At 44.9% G+C, this 22022-nt stretch overlaps 1 protein-coding gene across 2 annotated transcripts; it reads left to right on the top strand.

Annotated features, from left to right (window-relative positions):
- Positions 1–1577: 1577 nt before the first annotated feature.
- BCAS2 (BCAS2 pre-mRNA processing factor) lies at positions 1578–10860 on the top strand. 2 transcript variants are annotated; one of them, XM_029573310.1, is made up of 8 exons: positions 1578–1745; positions 1914–2006; positions 2644–2714; positions 3385–3546; positions 7374–7424; positions 8111–8216; positions 8812–8892; positions 10416–10860. In XM_029573310.1, the coding sequence occupies exons 1-8, from the start codon at positions 1653–1655 to the stop codon at positions 10434–10436; spliced, it is 678 nt and encodes a 225-aa protein (XP_029429170.1). In that variant the 5' UTR covers positions 1578–1652; the 3' UTR covers positions 10437–10860. The 2 variants fall into 2 exon arrangements, with proteins under 2 accessions (XP_029429170.1, XP_029429169.1); XM_029573309.1 differs by lacking the exon at positions 8111–8216 and having other exon boundaries at positions 1587–1745.
- The last annotated feature ends 11162 nt before the right edge of the window (positions 10861–22022 follow it).

Here is a 22022-nt window from a genome sequence, read left to right as displayed (position 1 = left end):
CTGCCCAGCAAGCTTTCACATTTGTTATTTCCTAGTCACCCAGTCAAAAACGTCTAGGAAATTGGATCGAGAAAGAGCGCTCTATATCATCTACTTGGATTTCAGCAAAGCTTCTGATACGGTCCCGCACAGGAGACTGGTGAATAAAATGAGAAGCTTGGGAGTGGGTGCCGAGGTGGTGGCCTGGATTGCAAACTGGTTGACAGACAGAAGATGAGCAGCGGTATATAAAATATTATAAATATAAAATATTATAAATAAATGGAACTTACTCTGAAAAAAGAGCGGTGTTAAGCAGAGTGCAGCAAGGATTGGTGTTGGGACCAGTCCTGTTCAATATCTATGTGAGCGACATAGTGGACGAGATAGAAGGTAAGGTTTGGGGAGTGGTAATCTGAAAGAACTGTATTCGATGGGGGGGGTGAAAGGCTTATGGGCAAGGAGCAGGAGAGAGACCTTGGGGTGATTGTGTCTAACGATCTGAAGTCGGCAAAACAATGTGACAAGACGATAGCTAAAGCCAGAAGAATGCTGGGCTGCATAGAGAGGAATATCCAGTAGGAAAAGGGAAGTGATTATCCCCTTGTACAGATTGGGATAAGAGACCAGGGCCCAGAGGAATTAGGGAGGCCCCAGGAGAAATAAGGAAGCCTCCAGAAAGCAAATGTAATTAAACTATAAGTTTCATTGCTACATTTGTTTTGTTGAACTTTATGAAACAGCAACGTAATTTGGTTTGTTACTTTTTACCAATAAAGAAATATATAAAGCCTGAAATCTGACTATTCCAGATTGCTTAGTACTACACATACTCTGTCTCCCACACGCAATCGCACACGTTTTTCTCCTTCCCACATGCTCTCTACATACAATCTCACACAGGCCTCCTCTCCCACATGCAATCTCACACGCAACCAGACACACGCTCTCTCTTGCATGCAACTACACACACACTCTCTCCCTCCCACGTGTAATCCATACACGCTCTCTCCCTCCCACGTGCAGTCACACACACACACGCTCTCTTCCTCCCACGTGCAGTCACACACATGCTCTTCCACGTTCAATCCCACACTTTCTCTCCCTCCCACGTATAATCCACACCCTCTCTCCCTCCCAAAAGCAGCTACACACATGCTCTTCCACGTTCAATCCCACATACTCTCTCTCCCTCATGCAATCACACGCGGAAAGCTCTCTTTCCCCATATGCAATCTCACACACAAATACACACACCTGCGCTCTCTCTCTTCCCATATGCAGTCATGCATACAGACAGACACCTACCTATCCATATAGGCTCAGAACACACATACAGGCTAGGTCCTCCTTCTCCTTTCCCGCCGCCGCGGGATGGGTTCCGCGGCGGCCTGCCCTCCCTATTCGTCATCGGCCGCCGGATCGTGGAGTTGCTTTTCACCGACCGTCATCCCCCCCCCCCTCCTCCCACCACTCCGTAGCGACGCAATGCAGCGCGAGCCCTCCCTGCTATTCAGCACCACTGCCCTGCCGCACGCCTGAAGGTGGTCTCGCGCGCCGCAGGCTGCCCCTCCCCGGCCAATGGGCGGGAGGCGGCACGCGGCGTCGCCCCTGGTTACCGCCGGAAGAGGCGGCGCTGCGCAGACGCCGGGCTCTCTCCGTCCGGAGGGAAGATGGCGGGGACGGGCCTGGTGGCGGGGGACGTGGTGGTGGATGCGCTGCCTTACTTTGACCAGGGATACGATGCGGCCGGCGTGCGGGAGGCGGTGAGCGCTCCGCGGCTTGGCTTCTGCCGGTCCCTGTCGTGAAATTCGCCGGCACCGTAATCGTTTGCGCGTGGTGGTTGGGTAGAGCCAGGCAGAGGCCGAGGCCGTCTCTCGAGGCTTCACCCTGCACGGATGGGTCTCACTGTCTCTCGTGTTCCCCTTTGCTAGGCTGCTGCTTTGGTGGAAGAGGAAACCCGGAGGTACAGACCCACCAAGAATTACCTGAGTTACTTACCCACCCCGGACTACAGCGCTTTCGAAGTGAGCCGCTTCTCTTTGCTTTCTGAAACCAAGGGATGGGGAACTCGGCTGATGTACAAGGGAAAGTGAATATAGTGAAACAAAACATTGGAAAACATAAATGAAAGTACTGTTGAGCATTAACATAATTAAAATTTGTACAGTAGATACTCAAAACAAATAGCATGTAGTAAACCCATGTATGAGCTTAACAAATAATACAAGATCTTTAAAATCTAACGGGCCGGTATCTACCCCTGCATCGGGGGGTATCGGAGTCCTTTCCACAAGCGACATATTGTATGTACGCTGTATAGACAATGGGTTCGTTCCTTAGGGGTCAACATATTCTTAAGGAAAGGTGTAATCGTCTAAGATACCAATAGTAGTACGTTGGCTTCTTGATGGACCTTTGGTCTGACCCAGTGTGGCAAGTCTTATATTTTTATGTTCAGATGCAGTGTGTTAAATGTTTGTCAGCTCTGTAGTGGAAGTTCATGGTTTTCCTTCAGGTGCCCCTATTTTGATTAACATTTTTATCTTTTATTAAAATATAACTTGGTTGTTGAAACCTCATTGTTAATGTGTTCCACTGCTTCCACCACTGAACGTGACCCTGACTAACTAGATGACAAATCTTGGTTTTATGACTTTGCAGACTGAAATAATGAGGAATGAGTTTGAGAGACTGGCAGCTCGGCAGCCATTAGAACTTCTAAGCATGAAAAGGTAAATCCTGCAAATTTGAGTTTTAAACTTCTTATTCCTAAAGCGTAGTTTGCACAGTACTGTGCTGTCAAGTTGCAGTTAGCGTGGAATGTACCAGCGAGATAGAACATTAATTGCATGGACATCGGATGTGTGAGCTGTCGCTTTCCCAGTGCCCTTGAATTGGAGATGCTGTTTGTATCTGGCCCACCAATATCCTGACTTCTTTTTCTTTTAATCCAGTGATCTGGCTTGGTGCTTGGGGACAGAGCTGTGCATTGGTCCTCTTTCAGCCACTATGCTCAGAGTTCCCCAGCCTGCCCATCTATTAGGTTTGATGTGTAACTAGAAGCTGCACAGCTGATTTGGTGGTTTTTTAGCCTTTTACTCAAAAGGGCATAATTCGGGAAAATTTGTCTGGAATTTGAAACAGGCTGCACTATCGGATGGAGAAGAGTGAAGCATGTTAACTGGTAAAATCAATAATTTGATGACATGTATAGCAAATTTTACACCTATTTATTACAAAAACATTCTTAAATTAAGAATGGAATGGATTTCCTGTTTTGATTTATATAACCATTTTTTTTTCTGAGAAGAAAGGCCAAACTAGACCTAAATATTCACCTGACCTATGTAAAACACATACTATCCCTAAGTTTTTGTTTAACCTTTTTTTTTTTTGTTGCAGGTATGAGCTGCCTGCCCCCTCCTCAGGACAAAAGAATGACATCACTGCATGGCAAGAATGTGTCAACAATTCTATGGCACAGCTGGAACATCAGGCTGTGCGCATTGAGAACCTTGAGCTAATGTCTCAGTATGGCTGCAATGCCTGGAAAGTGTATAACGAGTGAGTCGCTTATTCTGCATCCTTTTTTTTTTTGCCTGATCACAAAACTGCTGTAAAGATTAAATCAACATGTACACCTGCATCATTTTATAAGAACACCCATGCCCTTTTTTGTCCTGAGCAATGTCTCCAAAGTGCAGACATCACACAATACATGCCTTGTATCATTTAACAATGTAATTTTCAACATTTTTTAAAGCTGAAACCAGGGGAGTGGTCATATTGGCAAGAGTCATAGATAATCTCACCCTTGATCTGATTGGCCAGTGCCAACTGATGCCACGAATGACATCACATACATGGCATGAAACGGCATAAAATACATCTAGATAGTGTCTAATAACTATGGCTTAACCATGCAAAACAGCATAAAATACATTTCTTTGTAATTCACTCCAAGCTGTACCGGTGTGTCACCTTCATAACTTCATATTTAATCATCTGTCTTAATTAAACCAAGTTTTTAGTTTATAATTTTTTGTTTTGCAAATGAGATTTTTTAAAAAAAAACAGTTTTCTGAATTACTTATCTTGTTTATAAATCCATTCTTGCACCATGGAGGTAACAAACCCAACACGTGTGTTTCGAACCAAGGTCTGCGTCAGGGGCCTCCTTTATTGAATTCTTCACATATTTCATTACTATAAAGAAGAACATAATGTTAAAATATAATACAGACACAGTATCTACCTGTGATCAGGAAAGAAAGTCCCTCATGGCATCTGGATCACATCCTGCTATTGGAAGATGCTCAAAAAACTTCAAAAGGTAAGAGTGACAGACTAAAAAATCTTTTTGCTATGACATATGCATTCTAACTCCGCATTTAACCCATTTGGAATGACAGGTTTCTAACTGGGTCCGATTAAATATAAAGCAATGAAGGTGACAGACCGGTAGAGCTGCTTATGATGGTCCTTTATTTCTTGGAGTGAATTACAAAGAAATGTTACTTTATGCTATGAAGCGGCATAAAGCCATTAGGGTTAGTAGCAGAGGTACAAGCTGCAGCAGAGAATGTATGACGGGGACTCTGCTTTCTGCTTACAGCACCACATGACTTTGTGTCACCAGCTTCCTGAGTCAAACATGGCCAGCTCAGGTCCCCCAGAGCTAATTTTAATGACAGCTGCACTCATTTAAATAAGAAGAAATTGTAAACACCGGTCTTCCTGAAAACAAGTCTTCCATGTGTCCTTTGAGAACTGGAGGTGACTCCCATTACAATTGCTACTTCCTGAGTGGAAAATGTACTATATTTATTTATTTATTTAAAAGCACTTACTGCCCGCCCTTCCTACGTTAAGAGCGGGGTACAATATAAAAAATATACAGACAAAAGAGAAGGCGAGAACAGGCAATGCAAAATCTTAGGGGGGGTTGGAAGAAAACAGACGAGCATTGAAGGTGTGAGCTCTTAGCATCCTCTGAAGGGGGACTGGTTGAGGGTAGTCCGTTGTCATCAAGGTTAGGGAATGCTCTCTTGAAGAAGAAAGTTCTTTCTCGGAGGCATCTTATTGTCTTTGGTAGGCTGTTCAGTAGAAGTGGTCCAGCAGAGAGGAATGCACGTTGTCTGGTTTCCTTGAGATGGGTGAGTTTTGTAGGAGGAGAATCCCGTAGCATCTGGTTAGACGATCTGAGTTGTCGGAAGGGGGCATGGATTTTTCTTGTTGAGGAGAGCCATGGGGAGTTTATGGATCGAGGAGTGAATGGTGGTAGCTAGGCTTATATTGTATTCAGTAGGAGATAGGGAGCCAGTGAAGAGATTTGAGTACAGGAGAGATGTGATCGCGCATGGGAGTGCCGATAAGGAGTCTTGCTGCTGAGTTTTGTATGATCTGTAGTGGGCGGGTGGTGTATAGCGGTAAGCCTGTCAGGAGTGAGTTGCAGTAATCTATCCCTGAGAATAGTAGGGATTGAAGGACCGACCTGAAATCCAGATATTCAAGAAGGGGCTTGAGGTGATATAACAAATACAATTTGTAGGAGGAGGAGTTGATGATATTTCTTATATGGTTACGCATGGAAAGAGAGGGGTCGATTAGTACACTTTGGAGATAGAGAGGGAATGGGAATCAAATGTGATATGGTTCGATAACCCAATTTCTGTTTTAGATGTTGAGCGCTAATTTATTACTGTACAGTCATTTTTGGTTTGTTGTGAGACAGTTGTTTGTTTATTTAGTAGTTTTCTATACCGATAACTGTTTCTACATTGTATCGGTTTACAGGGAACAAGTAAAAGGCCTAAATATATGGCAAAGCAAAACAATTACATAGAACGAATGTGAAACAGGAAACTTCAACATATAATAGAAAATACGTAATAGCAAATACTTGGACAGGATGGTAACAGGGTAATGTGATAACAATGGCAGTTGTTGAGGAATGATTCAGTCAGGGCCCATGGTTCCTTGAGAGGAACAAAGAATTGAATATCGTCCGCATAGATTTTCTAGTGCACTCCAAGGTCATTGAGGGTGCGGCATAATGGAGTTAGGTAAAGGTTAAATAGTGCTGCAGAGAGAGCAGACCCTTGGGGCACTCCAGAGCTCAGAGGCATCAGTGAGGAGGTAAAAGAGTTGATTTGGACTTGTGTCCTGTTGCTAAGGTATGACGAGAACCAGATTAGCACCAAACCAGTTATTCCGAAGGAGCACAGCCTTGAGAGTAGGATGGAGTGATTGACCGTGTCGAAGAGATGGAGATGTCGAGTAGACATAGGAGAAACAAGGAGCCGTAGTCGAATCCCTGATAGCAGTAGTAATTTGGTACCATGGTGCTTCCTGAACGTGAACTGGTATTGGTTAAGGATATTATTTGAATCAATGAAGTTGCAGAGTTGGTGGAGAACTGCGGTTTCTAGTCTTTGGCCATGAATGATAGGGTGGATATCGGGTAGGATTCGCTGTCGGACTTTTGATTATGGGTCGAACTGAGGCTTGTTTTTAAGATATCTGGGATGATGCCATGTTGTAGTAACGAGTTTATGAATTTAGTGACAAAGGGAGCAATATCAAGTTGGATCAATTTGAGTAGGGGGATGTATGGCACAAAGGTTTTGTCTATGATCCGATGTTGTGATGTCGTCAAAGCGTTCGCAGGTTGGGCCTTGAATTTCCGGATTACTGTCAGCTTCATCCGAAGCGGAATTAATGATCCTGATAGGTAGTTATACTGGGAGGCATTCCTAGATTCCTGTGCAACCCCCACATCCTCCCAGCTGCTGTAAGCCGCCCTGGCTTACAGCAGCTGGGAGGATGTGGGGGTTCAGCAGAATCCCATCCTCACTCCCTTCCCTCCCACCTTCATCTCAGTTTGGGCTGTTGAAATGCATTTAACCATTTCATTGCTCTTCTGAATAGTGGAGAAGTTAACTTTTTGTAAAATTATGAAGGCTCAAAATGGCCTCGAGTCTCCCACCTTATGTGTCTCTGTTAGGGGAAGCAAAGGGAAGAGAACCTACACTGATAAGCCAGAGAATTAAAGAGGATGTATCTTTGCAAAAGTGTGACCAGATCGTTCTGCAAAGCTGTATTTCCTTGTCTGTTTTACAGTAGTTCTGTTTTTGTTTGTTTGCATTAATTATTTTACGATTGTTCTATGTACCCCACCTTGAGCCATGGATAAACACAGGCAATAAATTTTTTAAGTAAATACAGTGTCCGGCAATCACATCCAATATCCATTTTACATTTGCGAATGGGTCCCTCTCTGGCGCACTACTGCTTCAGCCCATGTCCTCTTAGTATATTGGACGAAGGGGAGGATGATTCTGAGATTTCTGCTGCGAAATTCTGATGTCTCCCATTTTCTCCTCCCCTAGAAACCTGGTGCATCTAATAGAGCAATCACAGAAAGATCTCCAGAAGCTGAGGTGAATGTGTTTGCATTGATTTAATACTCTTCAACTTTATTCATTTACCTTTTCCAGAAACAAAACTTTAAAATACTGTCTGCTGTACCAAAGGGGACCAGTCCAGGATCCCCATGCCTTAGGGGGGTACAGGCCTGAACTGAGTTAAGCTTCTCTCTCTGGGCATGGGGAACAGCTCCTGCTGAGTGTTATCCTCTTAAAAAAAATAATCACTCTCCAGCTATGTGCAGACCACCAGCTTATATAAAGTGAAAGAGAGGCCGATGATGTTAAATGATAAACTAGAACCAGGTCAGCCCACACAGCTTTCTGATCTCTGCTGCAGATTGACGAGAGGGAGAGGGAGCACTTCCATCTTTCAGAGTTTGTTTTTTCCATTCATTTATGGCTGAGGTTGCCTTCCTTGTGTTTAGCGGTTATGTATACTCTCATGACCTTTTTTGAGGCTCTCTGTGGGGGGTTTTTTGCCTTTGGTTTTAAAGCCCAGCAGTTTTTTTCTAGGCTTCCAACTGGATGGAAAGTGGCTTTATGAAGCCAGAAGATGTTTCATAATTATCTGGGGGGAGGGGGGATGGATTTCCTAGTATTTGGCCAAGGGCCGCAGAGTACAACTGACTGCCAGGAACCTGGTACAGATGCACCCCAAGTACGGTCAGTTGGTATTACAACTGGGATTCCTTTCTCAGGGCCTGTGACACTGCCTGCCCAGCATCCACAGTCCTGGTTGGCCAAAGAAGCAAAACTCTGGGCTCGGGAGCCAAACCTGGTTCTTCCCTTTTGGCTGCCATCAAGGTATCAAAGCTGTCATGAATGGGAAAGCATAGTAGGAAGAGCAATATTAAGCAAACGGTGGTGCTGGCTTTGGAGAAACACAGAAAGGGGAGGAGGAGAGCTAGGAGCACTGTTATAACCATAGAAAAGATGATGGTGCTGCCCCGCTTAATTCAGACTCTCGGCCCAGACCGGGCTGACTTGGAAAGTTTGCTGTGCAAGTCCCTGAAAAAAATCCCCCCTCCCCCCTCCCAGTTCAAATCCCGAGGCTGGACTTCTCCCCAAGTCAGCTGGAGAGGCAGCGCAGCATTCCCAGTCCCCCGGGGGTGAGGAGAAGTCATGGTCACTCCTCGCGGATGATACCCAGTGGCCTGATTTAGAGCTCATGTTTATAGGTTTCCAAAGGAGCCCTGGTGCTCGGCCCTCAGTCAAGGACCAGTGTGTCAGTGACCAGGCCATTCGTGCTGGGAAAACATCCCTGGGGGGTTGGGCATGAAAGCTCATGGTGTCAGGATCCCAGCCCGTTTCCCACTGACTTGGAGCAAGAGGAAAGCGCCAGCTCAAGAAAAATCCCCAAACTTACAATCCGTTGATGCCTCACTCTATTTTGTTGCAGGAAACAAATCCAGGACCTAAACTGGCAGCGGAAAAACATACAGCTGAGCGCTGGGGGGAAGCTACGAGAAATGGAGTCCACGTTAGTACTGCTAGCACTTCCGTCTCTGCGTCTGCTTTGCACTTCTCATGCTGGGCACAGAGTGGGAAAAGGGTTTGATAGATGGCGCCCGGCATTTCCATTACTGTCCCCGCCGGAGTCATTTACATGCTTGGTTGTTAATCTGACTGTTAATCAGCCGTTGACATTTTAATTGGATATGGGAGCAAGAGTAATTGCAGTTTTGCTGTGGGTTTTGTATTGTGAAAAGCGAGCTGATGTGACTGATGTAGCAGTTAAATTTTTTTTTTTTTTTAATGAAATTAGGAAAGTATTTGCAGCCCGGGCTGACCGGGGATGTGGCTGCAGCAGCCTGGCCGGGAAGGGCTTCTGTGTACTCGCAGGATTTTGCTTCAGGCCTGCCCGGGGGCTGAGGATGCTGAAGCAGAGTTCCAGAAAGAGCCTTGGGGCATGGCCCCCGGCTGAAGGGCTGCTGCCGCTGCGAGGACTTGGCTAGATATGCTGGGGGTGGGATAAGAGAAAAGAGGGAAAAATCTCCAGGTAGCTGCCCGTGAAGACTGCTGGTGCCAGGATCTCAGCCTTGCTTCCGATTTGAGCAATAAACCCAAAGGAGCAGGAGGAAAACGGCCCCTTTAAATAAAATAAAGGGTGTGATTCAATAATTGCAAAGCCAGTGGCACGTCTGAAATGTTTGCAAGTCCCCCAGGCACAGCTGTCCTTGCTGATCCAATGCGACTTTTGCAATTTCCTGACTTCCTGTGATGTTACTGCTTGCAACATTATGAGAATTAAATGCAAGAATTCAACACACATTTTTGTTTTGGCTGAAACTTTAAAATGTGTAATTTTTATTTCGCTATTATTGGTCCCAAAACCTCAGCTAGGTGGAAATGCCTCCCTCTGGGTGTTTAGTCCTAAAATAAATACAGCTAGAGGCCCTGAGGAAGAGAAAACAATCTGTTCAATGTATTTTGGGGGGATAACTTCTGAGGGTCATGCAGTGAACTTTAAGGAGCAGCTCTGGGTGCTTAATCCTGACACAGATTATTAGCAATGTTAAAAGATTTTCTCTTCATTCATGGAGAAGTTTGAGCCCATTTCTTTTTTTTTTTTTTTACCAGTAGTTATTTTATAGTTCTTCTTTCAAAGCAAATTTAAAGAAAACTTATACAATCTGTACTAAGCAGCTGCATTCTACCAAGTGGCCACAAGGTGTCACCCTCATTCCATGGAAGTCAGGTTTGGTGCTTAAAGACGCAGTAAATCAAAGTCCAGTTTTGATTGCCTACTGAAAATATTAATATAGTGTAGCACTTCATTATGTTGAGGTGGTCTTAGCTGATGGCCCCCTTTTGTTTGTTACTGATTTTTATGGTGATACTGATTTAAGCTAATTTTGATAGTTTGTGATTGATTGAAGTTATGTTTGGTGTTTATGGTTGTATTTTATTGATTGAACAAACACCACCTGGGATGATCCAGTCGATAAGGCGGTATAGAAAATACTTTTAATAAAAAATATTTGGGTTTATGCTGTGTTCCAGGTGGGTGTCGCTGGTCAGTAAAAATTTTGAGATAGAGCGAGCCATTGTGCAGCTGGAGAATGAAATCCAGCAGGTGAAGCAGCAGCACGGGGAGGAGAACAAAGAGAACATTCAGCATGACTTCTGACCCCCAGGAAACCTTGAGGACCCCTTTGGAGCATCTGGCAGGGGGTGGGACAAGCAGGAAGCTCTCTGAGCAGAAATCGAGCCAAGGATCTCCGGCCAGCGAACCACTTCTGCCTTCCAAAGCTTTTCCTGCGTGGGAAGAGCAGGGGTGTTAGGCTGATACTGGTCACTTTAACTAAACTCTGCCCTGTCTTGAGCTGTTGTGAATTTTAAAGAGCCGATTGTTGGGATTTTCATTTCGTGACAGAAACTGTTGTAACAACTGTATCTGAATATTTTTTTCCTTGCTGAAATAAAGGTTTTTTTTGGTAATATTGGAATGACTGGTAGTGGTTATAGTTTTCAAATTCTTTCTCAGTCCTTGGGTTGTGCACATGAGATTCCTTCTAATGGTTACAAAGGGCAGAGATTGTGTCATTGTCTACAGGTTCTGTACTGGACCAGTGTGAGAATTGACCATTAATAATCGGAGATGACAGTGGGTGCCCCAGCTCGCATAATAATTGCCATACTGAGTCAGACCGAGGCTCCATCAAGCCCAATATCCTCTTCCACCAATGGCCAATCCAGGTCACAAGTACCTAGCGAGATCCCCAACAGTAGATGGATTCCATGTTGGTAACACCCAGGGATAAGTAGTGGCATTCCCCAAGTCTACCTGTTTCATAGTTTGTCCTTCTCTAGCTCAAACCAGGGAGACCTGGGTTCAAGTCCCACTGTCGCTCCTTTGCCCTCCATCACCCCGGGTACAAACTCTCTCCGGGTTTCATCATTTCACTATAAATATAAAAAAATGGGGTTGAAGGCGATAGTGAGCCGGCTGCCGCCTCACAGCCATGATCGCCCTCAGTGGTGCTACTGCCAGCTGTGCCAGCATCAACGTTTTTTGAGCCCGCCCTAACCCCTCCCCTTTCCCTCATTTAAATGTAAGCCCTCGGGATAAATACCTACAGTAATCTAATCTGCTTTGAAGTGCTGAAAAGCAGAATATAAAAATCTAAAATAAAATAAATAACTTGTCCAAACCCTTTTTTAAATCCAGCTATGCTAACTGCTTTTACCAAATCCTCCAGCAATGAATTGCAGAGCTTAATTGTGCATTGAGTGGAAAAAAGAATTTTCTCGATTTTGTTTTAAATAGGCTATTACTAACTTCAGGGCGTGTCCTCTACTCTATTTTTTGAAAGGGTAAATAATTTCACATTTACACATTCTGTTCCGTTCATGATTTTATAAACCTCTATCTCAGTATTTCCCAACCTCTCCTGGAGGCAGACCTAGCCAGTTGAGTTTTCAGGATCTCCACAATGAATATGCATGACAGATCTGCATACATTGGGGACCCTGGGTATGTAAATTATCTTATGCATATTCATTGTGGAGATCCTGAAAATCCAACTGGCTAGGTTTGCCTCCAGGAAAGGGTTGGGAAATATTGCTTTATCATATCCCCTCTCACATCTCTTCTCTAAGCTGAGCAGTCCTACCTAGCTTTTCCTCATGGGGAATCATTCCATCCCCTTTATTATTTTAGTCGCCCTTCGCTGTATGTTTTCCAGTTCAACTGCATCTTTTTTGAGATGCGGCGACCAGAATTGCATACAGTATTCTAGGTGCGGTCTCACCATGGAGCCATTCAGAGGCATTATGACATTTTCCGTTTTATTCTCCATTCCTTTCCTAATAATACCTAACATTGCTTTTTTGACTGCTGCAGCACACTGAGCCAAGGATTTCAAATTATTGTCTGACACCCAGATCCTTTTCCTAGGTGGTAACTCCTAATATGAAACATAACATGTAAGTACAGTGTGGGTTACTTTTCCCCATGTGGATCACTTTGCATTTTTCCACATTAAATGTCATCTTCCATTTGGTTGTCCAGTTTTGCAAGGTCCTGCAATTTCTCACAGTCCTCTTGTGATTTAACAACTCAAAATAATTTTGTCTCTTCTGCAAATTTGATCACCTCACTCATTGTTCCCTTTTCCATATCATATTTCAAAAAGCACTTGTCCCAGTACAGAGCCTCTCTGGATTTATTTCCGTTTTTCTGAATCATTACCATTAAATACTGTTTCTGGCATGGATATCTCACCAATGTCCTCTTCAGTAAACAACGAAGTAAAGAATTAATTTAACATAAGAATATAACACAAGATAAACCATACTGGGTCAAACCCAAGTGTCCATCGACCCCATTATATACAGTGGCCTATCCAAGTCACAAGTACCTGGCAAGTACCCAAACATTAAACAAATCCCAAGCTACTAATGCTGATAATAAGCAGTGGCTATTCATTATTGATTAAAAGCAGTTTAGGGATTTCTCCAGGAAATTATCCAAACCTTTTTTAAACCCAACTACACTAAGTGCCTTAACCACATCCAGAACTTAATTGTGCTTTGAGTGTGAGAATTTTCTCCGATTTGTTTTAAATGTGCTACTTGCTAACTTCATGGAGTACCCCTTAGTTCCTTCTATTATCTAAAAGAGTAAATAACAAATTCACATTTACCCGTTCTAGTCCTCTCATGATTTTATAGACCTCTATCATAGCCCTCCTCAGCTGTCTCTTCTCCAAGCTGAATAGTAGAGGAACTGTTCCATCCTCTTTATCATGCTGGTCATGCCTCTCTCTACCTTCTCCAGTGCAACTTTATCTTTTTTTGAGATGTGGTGACCAGAATTGCACATCATATTCAAGATGTGGTCTCACCATGCAGCGATACAGAGGCATTATGACATCCACCGTTTTATTAACCATTCCCTTCCTAATAATTTCTAACATTCTGTTTGCTTTTTTGACTGCTGCAGCGCACTGAGCTGACAATTTCAATGTATTATCCACTATGATGCCTAGATCTTTTTTTCTGGGTGGTAACTCCTAATATAGAAACTAACATCGTATAACTACACTATGGGTTATTTTTCCCTATATGCATGCAACACCTTGCAGTTGTCCACATTAAATTTCATCTGCCATTTGGGTGCCCAATCTTCCAGTCTCGCAAGGTACTTCTGCAATTTAACACAATCCGTTTGTTATTTAACTGCTCTGAATAATTTTATATCATCTGCAAATCTGATTACCTCACTCGTCGTATTCCTTTCCAGATCATTTATAAATATATTGAAAAGTATGGGTCCCAATACAGATCCCTGAGGCATTCCACTGTCCACTCCCTTCCACTGAGAAAATTGACCATTTAATCCTACTCTCTCTTTCCTGTCTTTTAACCAGTTTGTAATCCATGAAAGGACATCGCCTCCCATGACATTTTAGTTTTCTTAGAAGCCTCTCATGAGGGACTTTGGCAAACGCCTTCTGAAAATCCAAATAAACTACATCTACCGGTTCACCTTTATCCACATGTTTATTAACCCCTTAAAAAAAAAAAAATGCAGAAGAGGAGGACAGGAAGGCTCATCTGCATATTCTATCCAGCAGCCCCTGGGAGAGGACTCCAGGGGTCACAGCAAGTGATCCAGTCTTCAAACTCCACGACCCCAGCTTCCAGAGGGCCCGTACCACTTGCAGCAGAAGAGGACTGGATGCATGCGCCATTAGGCATGCGCACCTCAAACTTCCTTACTATGCTCTATCCATTTTCCTTGCTGTACCTTATCTGTTTTATTTGGTTTTATATGTTTTGATTTTACATGGTAATTGTGTTTGGCAGGAGTAATTTGTTGCAGATGTTATAGAGAAGGAATCTAATTCAAAACCAGAGTTAATAATTTGGGTTACTAGGAAGAGAGAGAGAAATTGTAGTGTTTTGGACTCTCGAGACGGAGTCAGGTTTCAAAGCTGACGTCACCCTAGATATTCCCTGCAGTGACCTCAGCCATTCAGTATCTCTCCTTCTCCTTACAGATATGGATTGTACCTTCCCTATCGGGAACACAGTACTCTTTAGAAGAGGAAATTTTACCTTTACATTGGAGAGAGGTTGATCCCCGCTCTCCTGCAATGATACCTAATAGTCCCTCCCCCAGTTGAGAATTCCTGAGGTGATTTCCAAGATCCCTCAGTGGTGCCTTGGTCCAGCAGCCGACTCCCGGCATGGACTTTGCTGCTGAAATGCAGCGGATGCAGGAAGCAGAGTGCGGCGGTGAACACCTATGCCCTCTCCCCCCGTAGCCGGAGACCATCTCTGTACTCAGCCAGTAAGGGCTGAGCCCAGGTAAGTAAAGAAGAACTCTTCTCATACAGAGACTTGGAAGAGCTTCGAGAAGTCTTTCCTCTGGCCCTTGCTTGGTGCACCGTACCGACAACGTTCCCAATCCTGTTAGGGCAAGGGAAAGGGGGTTTTCGAGCGGGTTGAGCAGCCCCCTGATAGGCTAGGCCCAGCTTCAGACTTTGTGGGCATGCCACGTGGCAGGCTGTGGTGGCACCATCTTGCATGCGGTTTGGTGCGGTGCCATTTTCCCCACATTGACGGTCAGTGCGTGCGCTGTGGGCCAGCTCTATTGTGCGCATAACCGCACTCATACCTGCGCACAACCGGATGCTTACGTGTGTCAGGACGGATTTATGCGCTCTTGAGCTCATGCACTAACTGGCTGAACGCACAAGCTACAGTTAACTATGGCTCTGGCAACAAAGAAGTACAAGCGACACTCTTTATGCTGCCCGCCATATTAGGGCTGCACAGTCTGGCCTGGAGTCCTCCCAGCTCTATCAGCATGCCTCGGGACATGCCTCGCCTCACCAAGGGTATCCCTGACAGAGACCCAGACACCACGGATGACGATGGGGATGCAGACTCATTGGAGAATGAGGAAATCCCTCCAGGCCTGGAACCATACCAGACCATGCTACGGTTTTTCTACAGAGACCAGTCCTGGTCTCCCAGACCCTGAAGACTCTGGGAGTTCCCAGCATGGACCCTATGTTGGAGCCAAAGAGCTATCTCATCCTGGTGTCTACAGAAAGCCTCTTGCTATTTCCCGATGCTGGAAGCTATCCAGAAGTTGATTGACTTGGAGTGGGACACCCCGGAAGCCTGTTTTAAAGGAGGTGAGGCCTTGAAGGCCTTGTACCCTCTGGACCTGGCAGCCAAAGAATGCCTGCGATTCCCAAAAGTGGATGCCCTGGTCTGCACCATCTCGAAGCAAACAACTATCCCAGTAGAGGGAGAAGCAGCCTTGAAGGATGCACACGATAGGCGGTTGGAGTCCATCCTTAAGCAAGCCTTTGACGCGACAGCAATGACACTGCAGATCGCTTCCCGTTTTACCCTGGTGGCTCATTCATGTCTGCTTCTCTCTCAAGAGAGGCAGATAGCTCAGGGGCTCATCCCAGAGAGGCAATGGAGCCCGCTGCAGCCTTCCTAGTGGATGCAAGCTCTGTGACCTAGTGCGTACCTCGGCCAGAGGAGTAGCCTCAGTGGTGGCGGCCAGAAGACAGCTATGGCTGCGAAATTGGTCAGCGGACGTGACCTAAAGCAAGCCTCACAAAGATGCCCTTTAAGGGATCCCATCTATTTGGAAGTGACTTGGAAAAGCTAGCCAGTAAGTGGGGTGAATCTCCAGTGCCTCAGCTACCGGAAGGTAAGAAAAAGAGGTCACAGCACCCCTCGTCCATGAGGGGTCGGGCCAGGGACTCCCAGTGCTTCCGGCCCTACAGAAACTCAACATTTCAGACATCTTGGCCCTCAGGAAGGTCTCAGTCCTTTCGGAATCGACAACCAAAAAGAGGAACTGATTTGGGCTCAGGTTCGACCCGAGCTTCCCAATGATGTTTGGCCGACCCATCCATGGGACGAGGAGATAGAAGAGGGATAGTCGGCCTCCTATCAGAGGTGGATCAAGATCACATCGGACATATGGGTACTGGACATCATACGAGAAGGATACATTCTAGAATTTGGAACATCCGTTGGGACATGTTTTTTGTGCCACTCACAGCACAAAAAACTGGCAGTGGAATCCACGTTGATAAGGCTCCTCATTTTGAGGGCTATAATCCCAGTACCTACACCCCAGGAAAATATGGGGCGTTATTCCATCTATTTCATCGTACCCAAGAAGGCATGTTCATTTTGCCCTGTCCTGGATCTCAAGAGTGTCAATAGTCATCTGTGGGTAATTCACTTCCGCTTGGAAACTCTTCACTCCAACAGAGTATTTAACATCCCTGGACCTTGCGGAGGCCTACCTTCATATCCCAATCCATCAAGACCACCAGCGTTTCCTATGCTTTGCAGTACTGGACCACCATTATCAGTTCCGGGCATTGCTCTTTGGCTGGCCGGCCGGCCAACTGCCCCCAGAACATCGACCGATGTCTCTGAATCAATTTACATATTGATATCAAAGATGTAAAGTGTCTTAAGATAAAGGTCTTTGTATCAGATTGTCTATGCCACCACCATCCACCTGGGGAGGGTATTTCAAACTTCTGTCACTCTAGGAAAAGCATATTTTTTGTTTTTTATTTCATTTATTAAAACTTCATATCCTGCTTGATCAAACATGTTATCAAAGCATTAGTACAAAAACAATCATAAAATTACAATAACCACAAGATTATTACAAATAAACATAGCATATAAAACACAACATATAAAATTCACATAAAACAATCAAGGAACTAAATTCACAGTTTCATCCTTAATTTAAAAACCTAACCCACATAACTTAAACTAACTCTCGTCACAGGCACCTGATGGTTTCCTGTTCAGAAGGTGATGGGGATATCTATCCGCGAGGAAACAGACTGAAACCTTGGACTCATTTCATGGAGGCCCCCAAATGACTTTTCACTGGGGATGGATATTTTTTTTGGTCATTACTGATGCACAGGTCCTGAACTAGTGTCCTCGAGATGAAAAGTCATCCACCCTCTCTCAAAAAATGCCTGACCCAGATTGGCAAACGGCTCCCTCTCAAAATCAGCAGACCCTGGGAAGCTCTCTTTGAGGCACTAGGAAGCAGACAACTTCAAGGCAGACTGAGACCATAGAGCAATTTTTTTTTTTAAACCAAAAACAAAAAATTGTACATGGAGAGCAAGAGGTAAAGCAAGAAACTGAAAATGTGAAGTGAAACAGCGAACCAGGTACGTTGAAAGAGGAACTGGTCGTGGGTGTCCTATCAAAGAGAGTTTGAACAGAATCAGACTGGGAAGGGGGAAGTGGAGACTATCAGAATGAGAGAACGTGGAATGGGACGAGACCGGGTCCCGTTTTGCAGGATGGAGGTGTGACAGCAGGCCCTGGTGTCACTGAATGACTTTGCCTACACCGTCTCTGTGTTCATAGAGGGTTACATGGTGAACATGAGGCGTTCTGATGTCCTGTATCATCTGATCAAATCACTTTTTATCCGTATGGTAACAGCTTTGTGAAAATGGATCATTCAACTCGGGCAGCATTGTCCCTGCCTTATACAAGAAGCACTATGGGAAAGTGGTTGTGTGACCACTGTGCTTGATAGTTCAGGAGCCAATTGGGACTGGTGGACAGCACAGGTAGTTCACGAATTTAAGAACGGAGCTATATCCTGGGGAGATGGCAGGCAGTGGCTGCAAATAGGTCTAGTTGTCAGATTACCCATAATGAATATTCCTCAGATTTGTCTGCCTACGTACAGGGACGGATTAAGGGTCTCTTGGTCCCCGGGTAGTATCCCAGTCATGGTGCCCCCTACGCCCATGTTTATCTCTATCTTGTGAAACATCAGAAATACTCAAATCTCTGTGGGAAGAACCAAATTGCTCCCAGCTGCCTGAGCTTTACTGCATGTTAACAAATAATGCAGGCTAAATTCTTGTCCATTCCTGCAGTCCCGGAGCATTGCTCAGTAAAGACCCTCCTAGTTGATGGTGGCATATCTTTTGTCCGGGAAGGTGGGGAGCAGGAGGAATCCCGGCCTCGGAGCTTGCCTCTGTGGATTCTGGTATTGGTAGTCCTCATATGAAATTGGAGCCACCGGTCTGAAAATGCCTCGCGACCTGGGGAGCTGAGACTGTCCAAAAAGCAGTGCTTCCCAAATCTGTCCCAGTGACCCCACAGTCCGTTGGCTTTAAGGATCGCTGCAATGAATATGCATGAGATACATTTGCATACGCTGGAGACCCGGTATATGTCAATGTATCTCATCCGCAGTCCTTGGGAACATCCTGAAAAACCCGAATGGCTGTAAGAAGCCCTGGGTTATTGTGCACTGATACCATGTACCGTCTGGGTCTAAAGGGATAACAGTGACCAGTGGAAAAATCTGCTCTTAGCAGAAGCCATAGCTCAGAAAATACTGGGTTCCCATGGTAACCAGGTGAAGAAGAGAGTGACTGCTGCACGTGAGGTCAGTCAGAGAATTCAACTTGTCATCCGCTCCAGTCAGCCGAGGTTCCAGCACTTCCCCAGCCGTTCTCTGTGTCCCAGAAATGCACCTTTCACCGGCCGGATTTACGCGTGCAGGGCATTTAAAATCCGCCTGACAGGGACTTATAGTCTTGATTTTCTTAGGGAATGCAATAGAGAAATCAGAATACGTCCCATCATGCAAAGGGGTAAAACCAGGACTGGATCAGCCTGACCTGGAAATCTGGAGACAGTTGGCAACCCTAATGGGCATAGTTGAAGACCAGACTGAGAAACACCAGATTAGAGTTTAGTTATCGAATTTTATGCAACTACTGCGTAAGATTTATTGCATTTGGAGGAATCCAGTTGTTGTATAAAGCAGGAGCTATTACAATGTGGGCTGTTCCACAGACAGAGGCATTACATTTTTCTCTCATATTGTTTCTCAGGTTGCATGCTTTATTCGTGTGCCTCATTCTGATGCATATTTAATCCAACCTGCTCCTTCTGAGAATCACATAAAGTTACAAAAAGGTAATCTTTCATGTTTATTGCCAAATGACTCAATAATGCTAAATTGAAACCCTTGAGTGATTTCTTGCCCTACCTTTATCCTTTATTTATCATCCTTAAAAGATAACTGCCATCTGGATTTACCTCCTACCTTTCATTCAAACAGAATCGAAATAGAATTGATAATTCCAGACATCAGAAACATATTGCAGCCATCTCAGGGGTGTATGATCTGAAGGCAGTTTTGTCACCTTGACTGTTTCTTCCAATAAGGTGAAGGTATAAGGAATTATAACGATTTAGAAAACCCAAATATAGCCAGGTAGACTGACGCGGGCAGAGCAATCAAGTGACTTTTCAAGGTAACGCCGAGAAGACTGTGAACTTGCATGCCAGGAATTTTTCCTGACTTGCAACTCAATGCCGAAATCACTAGCATCCACAAATCCCCTGCACCAGCAAGATGGCAAGTTTTGTACATTGTCCGATTCATGCATGCTAAACTGTAGAATATTGTGACGTATTCACAGTACCTCTAACGAATAAAACGGTGTAGAGGCCGGATCTGTTGTACTCTGCCAGTTTAAAATCGGTCACGGTTCGGTAGGCTGGTGGAGCTTTCCTAAAAGTACACCCTCTGTTAATGAGGACGCAGCAGTCTGCGGTCCAGCCACTGCCTGGAGGCTGAATGAGCAGCTGGGAGAGCTGGGGCCTATTGCCATTAACTTTGGGGCATCCGTACAGGAAACCTGGGCAATCAGTGGTGGCATTGGAATGCAATTTACGTGTCTGAGCTATCAGGTGGTATCGGGCCAGCAGTCAATTTAACTCCCTTTCATCTCTCCCCTCAGAAAGTGTGACTAAGGTCCAACCATTGCCAGCACAGCTTCCTGAGTATCGCCAGTCCATGTTTTAGGGAAGGCTATTATGCTTCAGCTGACATGTTTTCACACACTCATCTTACGTTAATGGGCAATTTAAAATAAAATCACGGCAGAGACTAGAACTAGGTTGGTGGTTAAGGCAAGGTATGATGAACTTAATGACCCAGTAACAGAGAAAATGATGGCAGATAAAGACCAAAATGGTCTGTCCAGTCTGCCCTGTACCGGCACTCACTCCGTGCAGGTTACCCCAGCGCTTCATTACATTTCAGTGCCTCCAGGGATCTTGTCTTTTCAATGCCACTTCTCCTCCAGAAGAGCATTCCAGGCCTCCACCACCCTCTCTGCAGCTTCACATCATGAGCCCCAATTTTATTTCTTCTTGTGCAGGTATTTAAAAAACTGTATTGCATTTCCCCTCTCTTCTAGGATGTATCTAATGAGGTCTTTGAGTCTCATCTGAAAGAGCTTTTGGTGCAGACCCCACCATGTTGGCTGCCTTTCTCTGGGCTGTCACTAGCCTTTCGGTGTCCTTTCTGAGGTGTGGACAGTCTCTAGAACTTAACACAGTGCTCTAGGTTTGGCATGGCCTCACCAATGGCCTAAAAAGAGGTATTGTCACCTCCTTTTTTTCTGCTGGTTATGCTTCTCTCTGTGCACACCAGCATCCCTCTGGCTCTGGCCACCACCCTATCACACTGTTGTGCATCGAACAGAAGGATATAAAAAAACAAATTATTTTTAGTACCTATTGCACACCACTCCTTCAGATGTCTGCATCCTAAATTAATAATGCCGCACATTATGGCTCAGAATCCTAATTGCCACGCACTCGACCACTCCTCAAGCATTCTTAGATCATTTCTGATTCTGTCTACTCCCTCAGGGGAGTAGACAGACTTTGTTTCCCTCGTATCACCTTGTCAAAGCCCTGCAACCCTTTATAGGCCAAAATGGAAGAAGTCCCAGTACATGTGGTCCCCTGAATTCAAACTCCTTTGTCAGCTCTTTTGGTCAATTGCAAACGCTGACTGCCTCTGAAGTGCGGAGAAGATATTCTGCCACCGTCTGAAGTTCTGATGCTGGAAGCAATGCCAGAATTACCCTCATGTTCCAAAGATATCACACGGATGACATCCAAGGACTGAGATTTGTCACATGTCCTCAGCTGGATGTGGCAGTGATGACACACAAGAAAGATGGAGGAGTTAGATAGAAACATAGAAATGACGGCAGAAAAGGACCAAATGATGCACCCAGTCTGCCCAGCAAGCTTATGCCAGTATCTGCTGCACTGTGCAGGGTACCCTCGTGCTTATCAGTTTCCCAGACTGTAACTGTGCTGTTTGAATCCAATTTCCATTAACCCTTGCTGTGAAAGCAGAGAGCAACGATGGAGCTGCATCAAAAGTATCAGGCTTGGTGATTTAAGGGTAGTAAAAACCACATCAACAAGTTACCTCATGTTTATTTGTTCCCCAAACCATAAAAGTTGGGGCCCTCTTCTGAATCCAATTCCCCTTTTCTTACTACCATTGAAGCAGAGAGCAATGGAGTTGCATTAACAGTATCAAAGCTTATTTGTTAAGGGTAACAACTGCCTCACCAGCAAGTTACCCCCAGTTTACCCCCATGCACTCTTTTCTTTAATTCTATCCTCTAGCCTTTGGGGATCCACAATGTTTATCCCATGCTCCTTTGAATTTCTTGACTTTTTTTGTCTTCACCACCTCCTCCGGAAGGGCATTCCAGGCATCCACCACTCTCTCCG

Source organism: Rhinatrema bivittatum, chromosome 12 (genome assembly GCF_901001135.1).
Source record: "Rhinatrema bivittatum chromosome 12, aRhiBiv1.1, whole genome shotgun sequence".
Taxonomy (NCBI): Eukaryota; Metazoa; Chordata; class Amphibia; order Gymnophiona; family Rhinatrematidae; genus Rhinatrema; species Rhinatrema bivittatum.
Note: the sequence above shows the minus strand (reverse complement) of the source record. Positions and strands in the feature narration are given on the sequence as shown.